At 45.6% G+C, this 9,533-nt stretch overlaps 1 protein-coding gene across 1 annotated transcript in view; it reads right to left on the bottom strand.

Annotated features, from left to right (window-relative positions):
* Positions 1-5,636, bottom strand: part of BARHL2 (BarH like homeobox 2) — a 7,049-nt gene extending 1,413 nt beyond the window's left edge. Inside the window, 3 exon segments of the mRNA XM_056814602.1 lie at positions 1,102-1,189; positions 1,909-2,134; positions 4,249-5,636. Coding sequence (XP_056670580.1) covers positions 1,102-1,189; positions 1,909-2,134; positions 4,249-4,891 — 957 coding nt within the window. The 5' untranslated portion in view covers positions 4,892-5,636.
* Between the last annotated feature and the right edge of the window lie 3,897 nt (positions 5,637-9,533).

The following is a 9,533-nucleotide window of genomic DNA, read 5'->3' as shown; positions in this document are numbered from 1 at the left end:
GAGAAGAGAAGAGAAGAGAAGAGAGAGAAGAGAAGAGAAGAGAAGAGAAGAGAAGAGAAGAGAAGAGAAGAGAAGAGAAGAGAAGAAGAAGAGAAGAGAAGAGAAGAGAAGAGAAGAGAAGAGAAGAGAAGAGAAGAGAAGAGAAGAGAAGAGAAGAGGAAGGAAGGGAAGGGAAGATGAGAAGGGAAGGGAAGGGAAGAGATGAGAGAGAAGAAGAGAAGGGAAGGGAAGGGAAGGGAGGGAAGGGAAGGGAAGGGAAGGGAAGGGAAGGGAAGGAGAAGGAAGGAAGGGAAGGAAAGGGAAGAAGAGAAGTCTTTTTTCAATCCAAATGCCTTGTCAATGCAAAGCTGGTAGACTCATACTCAGCAATTCCAGCCAAATTAATAAACATGGCGTCCTGTTTAGATTGGCTCCAAATGACACTAATGTTTTCCGACAGAATTAGGGTGGCTGAAACCGTATGTAATGAGACAGAAAATATGGCAAAGATAACAACTGGACGCAGTTCCCCTGTCTCACTTTCTAGACGATTAGAATACAAACCAGAGACATAATTCACCTGAGATCAAGGCAGAGATAGAGGTAAAGAGAGAGACACAGCTGCAGATGCAGATGGAGTCAGAGGAGAGACACAGACACACAGAGTTAGAGGCAGAGAAATGGAGATATACAAACAGAGATAGCCAATTTCCCCTCCTGTAAATCCACAACCCACACTCCAGTCTCTGCTTCAAGCTCTTTCTAAGGAGCAACACCACTACAGAGTTAAGTGTAATAACATTGAGACTTTGTTTCCCAGTCCCTTTCCTAAACAGTCAGTCATTCACACACAAGAGGCATAATGCTCACTAAGACTGGCTATTTCTAAGTCAATTAACATGTCTGGCATTGGTGTGTCCTTGTCCTGTTTGTTGCTGGGACATAGAGAGGGTAAATACTGCCTCTGGTCCCTTAGCAATGAACATTTGCCCAATTAAATCATTCTTCCTGCCTCTGAGTTGGAGAAAGTGTGGATGGACCGATTACTTTGACTGGACAGATCTCTGAGTGAGATGAGGGGCCTTGCCCTCCAAAACCTCTGGGATTCTGCTATCCACAGACATTAATTCGATTCTTCTGATCTTTCCTTTTCTTGTAGCTGGCACAGAAAGTTTTACATGGGGAGGTGAGCAATTGAGATGGGGGGACTCTAAAAGATAACAAAAACATATCAAGATATGGAATACCCATGTCTGTATTCATAGATATGGAGAAACAAAATATGAATGCATAATTATGCAACATACTTATGTCATGAATACACACGCATCTGCTCTAGATACTCGGTCACTTGTAAGGGTTCTCTATTTTTATTTTCTTGTTTTTTTGCCTATTTCTATTCTACAGATACTTCAATTGTTGTGTGGGTAGTCTGAGGAAAAGGGGATGCTCCTGCAACTGTTTCTTTGTGTGCAGAAGTAAGCCAAATCAATAAGAGGGAAACTTTCAAATTTTCAACATCTCAAGCAAGAAGGTTCCTGATTCATCTGACTCATGAGGAGGTTTTTTGAGAGTAGGTGCTTTATACCAAAAGTAGGATGTTTCTACCATTTGCTCCTAAGCCATCATAGAACACCCTCCTACACACACGTAATGCTGGGGGGGGGGGGCGCCTTTGGGCTATGCCTTTGCACTGTAGAGCCTAGAAGGGAAGGGTGAAGAAGGACATCTCCTTCTTCCTCTGGAGAGAGTGGGTCCCTCCTGTCCCAGAACCGGGGAGGGGTGGCCTGTGGAGTTGAGACATCCAGGTCAGAGGGAGATGACAGCTTCCTCAACGTCTAGGAAGCTGACTCCAATTCCTTCTTACCGATCCCTCCTCTGGGGCCCCCACCCCCAGCTCTGGCTTCTCCTGAGAACGGGCTCCCTTACCTCCGGTTCTGATACCAGGTCTTAACCTGGGTGTCTGTAAGATTGAGAGCGGCGGCGAGGTCCATGCGATCCTGCACACTCAAGTACTTCTGTCGCTCGAAACTCCGCTCTAGCTGGTTAAGCTGGTGATCTGAGAAGGCTGTCCTCGCTTTCCGAGGTTTCTTGGCCCTGACTGGGGGACTTTCCCGGCTACTTGTAATCTCCCGGTCGCCTTCTTCCTTTGTTCCTGCGAGGAAAAGCCATTCATAGCCGCAGTTAAGAGCTAAGAAGGAAAACCAAAGTCTTTCCCTGGCACACACAAACATACACAACCCTATAGAACCCATCCCAGACAAATCTCAGGGGGCTGAGCATCAATGGCCCCAACCCCCTGGGATCGGCTCAGACTCCATTTTTTTTTCCACACTGTAAAGAGAGGGAGAATTGTTTCCACTTAAGTAGTGACTTTTTGAATGAAAGGGCCTACCAGGACTCTTGAGAAAAGATTTCTCCATTTCCAAAAAATACTCGTGAGAAAATATTGTTGTATGGGGAGGGAATAGGACTGTTTTCTATTTCTTTTCATTAAATAATTGATGGAAGATTTCTTATTTCTAAATAGCAGTTTTCTGCATTTTTTTTCATTGAATGAATAGATTTAGGGGAGAAAGAGACCCTGGCCATTTTGTTTGCGTGTAGCTGGTGAAGTTTGGGGTTTCTTTTTCTCCCTTTTCAGGGTACTTGAGAGGTAGTAGCAGTAGTAATAACAATAGTAATAGTAATAACCACAACATTTAACGACTGCTCTCATCAAATCTCTGAATATTTCAGAAAGAATATGTCAGCCAGACACCAAGTAGAGCTCCCAATCGCTGAGCACGTCCAAGTGACAGCGCTAAGATTTCCGGATTCTATTTGTCAACTTTGTTGTGGTGGGTTTTTTTTTTTCCCTGAAATGCTGGGAAATCGATATGTCAATCCATCTCTGTTTGTACCAGTTTTTGCAGCGCTCCCTGATCTTCCCTGCAGGAAGAACAATAATCTCTCTAATTGACCCACTGGGGAGGTTGGTGCACAAAAAATCGCCAGACCAGACTGTACATCTGTTTTGGGCACTATTATGCTAATGTTAAAATAGCAAAATGAATGTCTCATATCCCACTCTCCCACTTAGTCACCGTTCAGGCTTTCCGAAGACGGAAAGGATTTTAAAAATAATAATCAGACCACCAATAAAGACAAATATATCTTCTCTCATAACAGTGGAAGTTGTTTCCCCATACAAACCCCACCGACCAAGAGACGTGATTATTTTTGTAATTGTTCAACATTTAAAGAGGAATGGTTTGGGAGTTTTTTGTTGATCTTTTATTTTCGTGAACATACAAAAAACATCCCTCGGTGGATGCAAGATTCTACATGTTGTTATTGTTGTTGTAATTGTTTACATTTTAAAGCAACTCAATTCCCTTTAAGGAATAAAAATATTTCTGTGATGCTGACTTGCAGTAGCAAAAAGAGTATTTCTGTGATGCTGACTTGCAGTAGCAAAAAGAGAGTTTGTGTGTTTGTGTTTAAGAGATTCAAGAAGAGAACAATCTTTTAAAATAATACCATCTTCCTCAGCTTAATCAATATCTCCCTCAAAAGTTGCCCTCTTACAAATCAAGTTGAAAATTTCTCATATTAATTAAATGCTGTTAAAACCCCATTATTGGTGTTTAGAAAACATGGAAGAAAATGAAAGGCATTTGCATTTTAAAAAAATAAACACCAGGTTGCAAACTCGCTCCCAGACACAACACTCGTTAGGCTAATCCCCCCCCCCCACCACCACCACCATATACACAATCTCTTTCCCCCCTTCTGCCCCCAACATCTCCAAAACAAAATTATAGCCATATTCCTTTCATCAACCGAAAGTGGGCTGTTTGGGGTTTTTTTTTAAGAGATAAATAAAAAGAGATAGGGAGAAGGAAGGAAGGAAGGAAGGAAGGAAGGAAGGAAGGAAGGAAGGAAGGAAGGAAGGAAGGAAGGAAGGAAGGAAGGAAGGAAGGAAGGAAGGAAGGAAGGAAGGAAGGAAAGTTATAGCGTAATGAATAAAAAAGAGGAAAGAGGACAGGGTGAAAAGATATACTTTAAATAAGCACCCAAATGAACAACCCTAAAGGCAAGCTCAGTGCACCAACTCGTTGAGAAACGACACTTGGTGACTTCAGTGAAAATAAAAAATTCTGTCGGAATCAAAACCACCCGCAAAATGATTCACAGAAAGCCCAGGAAGAGCTAAAAGAGAAAAAGACACACCCGGAGAAGAAACCGGGGAGCGTTCCGGAGGGCCAGGGAAGAACTCGGACTCACCGTGGCATTTGACGTCGTTCTGGACATCATCGCGCTTGTCGAGTTTGGTTTTGCTGTCTTCTTGCTCGAGTTTTGGCCTGAAGCTCTCGTTGGCAGCGTTCCCCTCTTGTTTCGGAGTATGATGGGGAGACGAGACACTGGTGCTGTACGGTGCACAAGCGGCCAGCGGTTTGCTGTCGCCCAGAATGTCTTTAATTAAAAAAGAAGACGTGGAAGTCCTGGGGGCCGAGGCCGCCGAGCCCAGCTGCGGCTGCGGCTGCGGCTGAGACGGAGGTTGCTGCTGCGGCTGCTGCTGCGGGGAAGACTGCAAACTTTGTGTCGGCGGCGGTGGCTGCGGCTGCTGCTGTGGCGGAGGCGGCGGAGGCTGCCCGTGATGGAGATGGTGATGGTGCTGGATGCCGTCCTGAACCAGGTGGGGCTCAGGGTGCTCCAGGGTGACGGAGATGGGAGACGAAGGTGCAGTTCCTACTGTATCAATCTCCGAACAGGGGGACGGGGTGGCCTGGCTCCTAAAATCCGTGCTGCGGCCATCGACGTGCTGTCGAAAGTCTCCGTTCATCACACCCGGGCTGCCCGAGCTGGCGCTGGACAGAATCGTGTCTATTCCAAAACTAGACCCACTCGCCCCTTCCATGGCTGTCATTTCTACATGGGGCTCGCCTCCATCCGCCGGGCGACACTTGAAAAGGGGGCAACGGCAGCCCCAGATCGGAGCAATAAAGCGAGGAGTTTAAAAATAATATCTAGGGTCAAATAAAATGCACAATTATCTGTACCTTTTAAGAAAAAAGTCTGAGAGGAAGGGAAGGGAAAGGAAACCCGGGCTGTGGGTGGGGTGGGGGTGGGGAGTGGGCGATCAGTGGAAGCTTTTGGACGCAACTTTTTTTTTTAAGAGGGAAGGAAAAAAGAAGGGAAGTAAAGTTACAAAAATGATACGGAGGAAGAGGAGACGCGATTTCAGCACTACTCGTGCACGTGGCGTTGTCTATGTGGTTCAGTGGGAGCCACGGCAGGTGTGTCGAGGAGCGAGGATCTAGCTGCCGCCGCCGCCGCCGCCGCCGTCTCCGCTGCCCGGGGCTGCTGCAGGGCACTGGGTGTAGGCGGCGGCGGAGGCGGCGGAGGCGGGCAGCACAAGGTGCGGCTGCGGCGGCGGCGGCGGGAAGGGGCAGCCAGCTGAGCTCCACGGCTGCAGGGAGACGCGAGGTGGCCCGGGCGCGGGGCTCTGCAGCTCTGGTGCCGAGTTATTGAACTTTCTGGGAAAGTTGTGGTTCAGCAGCTGCAGCAGGAGGAGGAGGAGGAGGAAGAGGAGGAGGAGGAAGAGGAGGAGGAGGAGGCGCAGCGCGGGGCGGACTCTGGCCACTGCCTGGCTCCTTCCCTTGTAATCCGGCTCCTCTTGGGCTCCAATGACTCCCTCCCGTGACGTCACGGCCATTGCCGCCGCTTCCCCCCTCCGTGTTTTATTCTCACCCCCTTTATTGCGACATCGTGGCCGTCCCGCGGCCCCCATTGGTAGCTTCCGCAAAAGAGACAGACGCAACGTGCCAGGAGCCAATGGCAGCGTAGCTAGCGGACCTTGTCAGTCTAGAAGATACAGTCCTGGTTGCTCTTTTTAGAATCCCCCAGGACCCTTCTTTCCTGCAATCCTAGAACCAAACACCTATTTTCACAGTAATCTCTATAATAGCAATAACGTGGGAAGAAAAGGGAAAGAAAGAAAAAAAGAAAGAAAGAAAGAAAGAAAGAAAGAAAGAAAGAAAGAAAGAAAGAAAGAAAGAAAGAAAGAAAGAAAGAAAGAAAGAAAGAAAGAAAGAAAGAAGAAAGAAAGAAAGAAAGAAAGAAAGAAAGAAAGAAAGAAAGAAAGAAAGAAAGAAAGAAAGAAAGAAAGAAAGAAAGAAAGAAAGAAAGAAAGAAAGAAAGAAAGAAAGAAAGAAAGAAAGAAGAGGGAGGGAGGGAAGAAGGAGCGAGCAAATGACAGTTTTTATTTCTCTTACGCAGAAAAATAGTGGGGAAAGAAAAGGAGATCTAAGATCTAATTGCATTTAGATCCTTACAAAGTCCATAAAAAAGACTTCTTAAAATCTGCTCCTGCCATTGTCATGAAGGAATTGAGAATAGAGGAAGGGGAGAGTCGAAGTAAACAAATTAGGAAGTGTGTAACTTCGGAGCGTCCATCTCTTTGTGCCTTCTACTGGTGGGCGAGCCAGCGCCGTTCTGGGATCTGGTTAATCCTGGAACGAGCCAAGTCTCCCGCCAAGCCGAGGTGGGCTGATCAGTGCTTTGCAGTGGTATCGAGAAGAGAAAGAGTTGAGCTTCGAAAGATGCCTCCCTGAGAGAAAGGGAAGTGAACAGGGCACGAATTAGATCAGGTCAGGAACCCAAGAGCCCAGAGCCCAAGCCAGAAAGACTGACTGTACTGGCCTCCGGTCAAAGTAAATGCCAGTGGAATTGGATACACACCGCTTCTCCCAAGTGGGAACTAGCTTACCGCGGGGCGAGCGGCTAAGGGACTAGCGGCTAACAGATAGGCTCAGTTAGTAGCAGGTTCTAAGGCTGTTTGTGTCAGCTCCTTCCCGGAGCTCCTCATAATTTCTGGAACCCCCTTTTTATCTGTCTCCATCATCAGCCCACCATCACCTCCAATGTCCATCTCCTTCGCCATCCTTCTCTCTCTCTCTCTCTCTCTCTCTCTCTCTCTCTCTCTCTCTCTCTCTCTCTTCTCTCTCTCTCTCTCTCTCTCTCTCCCTCCCTTCCTCCCTCCCTCCCTCCCTCGATCTCTCGCTTCTCTGATGTTGGCCGCTCGGTCGCAGTCAGAATAGTTACAGTCGATCCGCCTGGACCCAGAAAATTATTCTACTAGTTCTTTGGAGGTATCAACTTGTATTAATTTTTCTAGGACGACTCCAACCTGTCTCTTGTTGAATGTCAGAGTAATGGAAGTGCCACTGACAAGACGGCGTATTACTCCTGATTAAGTACCGTGTCAACCTAATTAGCAGAGTAATTATAAGGTGCTAATGAATGATTCAAAGTTCTTTGAGTTACATTTTACTCCGAATTACCATTTTAAGGACCCTATGAGTCTAAGGTAAACCATGTTCTTGGCATCGCTTCTGTGGAGAGATACAGAATATATGTCTCCACTAATAAAATGACAGTTAAACTGTTTGAAGGAAAGGGTTGAAACTCGGGGACTGGTTGTTTGAAGGAGGTAGTTCCCGGAGGGTGGGTCTGAAGATGGAGAGCAGCTGACCCGGCTACCTCCATGTTTTAAGATCAATTAACCCAAAAATCAAACGGCAGGATAGACACTACGTCTGTTCTGTATCCACCCATAATACAGTCGGAGGGGAGGGAGGGAAGCACCCTCCTATCTCCTCCAAGTTCTGTAATTGACAATTAACATGCCGGACTACGATGCCGCCCGAAGATTGTACAAAAATGCAACGAGTTTGTTTGTTGTTATCATCATCATCTTTACTGTCTGGGTTATCTCTGGAGAAAGGGGTACAAAGAAGGGTGGGTAAAAGACTGCAAAACCCGGAATAACTAATTATCAGATATTTAAAGGGTTCTAATGGAAGGAGAATTTGGAGGCAAAGATTTGTTGAGCAACAGTAGGGGGAAAATATCTTCAAGGCTAAAAAGCCTGGTTGGAGCGAAGGAGAGATCTAGTGAGTCACACATTGAAGGAAAGCGAAGTGGCTTTTGACATCAGGTCCAGGAAAATCCTTGTGGGAGGCAGGTGTTTTTAAGGAAACCACAGTCTTTTGAAGTGGTGACAGAAAGGAGGAATATCCATCTCACAGCTCACCCCTTCAGTCTCTAAATGCGGCCCTCTGCTTCCCTGAGCTCCACGTCAGAAATGTAGGGTTCGTTACCACTCTCTCTTAAGGCGTCCTGAAAGGAAAGGTGAATATTTTTACACAGTAGTCTGATTATTCTTGCCATAAATTCCTGCTGATTCTCAGGCAGTCAGGGTTACAGAAGGAAGTAATCGGAGACTTTCGAGGCAGGGCTCCCGAAGATTCACTTTATTCCTTCACCCTCCCCTTAAACTGCAGAAAATCTGTCACCGGGAGGGGAGCAGTGAGGTTGCACGAGGTCATTGTGGAATCTTAACCTTTTCCTTTTTTTTTTCTTCCAGTTATCGATTTGGACTCTTCTCCTTCTGACATCATCCATCAGCATTCCGATGAGGTGTTTTTACTCAGAGCATCCCCAAGCTCCAAATAGAGGTGGACTCGTTTTCGTAGTAAGTTGGGGGTTGGGGGAAGTGGAAGAATCCCATAAATTAAAAATCGGGACTGATGGCACAGCACAAATCAATTATTCTCTATCCTTTATAAATAATTCATTTAAACTTGTTTTTGTTTTGTTCAGACGCCTGAAATGACTGAGCAGCGAACACCGCCCATGGCACAGCTTGTGTTGTGTGGTTAGAAAGGTTTTGACTTGTAATATTTCACAACATTGGCAGAGGAAACGGAAATTTGATCCCACGGATAAGGAAGTCTAGAAAGAGAGAATGGGGGAGGTTGGGGGAGGAAGGATTGGGGAGGGGGGGGCGAGGGGATGCCTTTTATGAAGGCTTTTAGTTCAAACTCAGCCAAGCGGCTTCTCCTAAAAGAAGGTATCTGGGCCTTATCCTTCAGTAGGATAACATTTTCTTGGGGAAAAGGGGAAGAAAATAGAAGAAGCCTTTTAAAGACTAAGAAATCCAATTTTTTTTTTCCTGAGCAGCTTAATGAGAGGAAAACACTACCCTGATTTCTGTACTTATCCTAAACACTGGGTGATTTGACCAGTTTGAGGGAAGGTGGCAGAAGAAAAGAATCAGAGACACAAACAAATCTTGGAGCAAAGTGCATAATAAAGACAAATTCGGAAGTTTCCTTACTTTGCCCTAACTTCTTTCAGTTACAGTTGTTTTTGTCTTACTTAATCCTACAGTAGGATGTTGTCTTTCATCCATTCTGTTTTCCAATACAGCAAAATATTTATTTATCTTCTAATGTTTAAAAATCCAAATTTAGAAAGCAAAGCCTGCCCATATTTGCACACTGCCTAGATTGAAGCAAATGTAGGTGATTTTCTTACCAGACTGTATCCATCCAGAGAACCTCACTTTAAATATCTGAAATGTGAATATCCATCTTCCCGACAATTTCTCACAAATTTGTCTCCTTGTAGATTCTTTGGAAAGGTCTACATTCACTGTATAATCAAGTTACATCAAGAGTCGATTAAGAAAGAGGGACTTTTTTCTTTTCTTTGGGAAGCTCTGA

The sequence above is a fragment of the Monodelphis domestica genome, chromosome 2 (assembly GCF_027887165.1).
Source record: "Monodelphis domestica isolate mMonDom1 chromosome 2, mMonDom1.pri, whole genome shotgun sequence".
Classification (NCBI taxonomy): Eukaryota; Metazoa; Chordata; class Mammalia; order Didelphimorphia; family Didelphidae; genus Monodelphis; species Monodelphis domestica.
The sequence above is the reverse complement of the archived record's forward strand: the minus strand, read 5'-3'. Positions and strand labels throughout refer to the sequence as shown.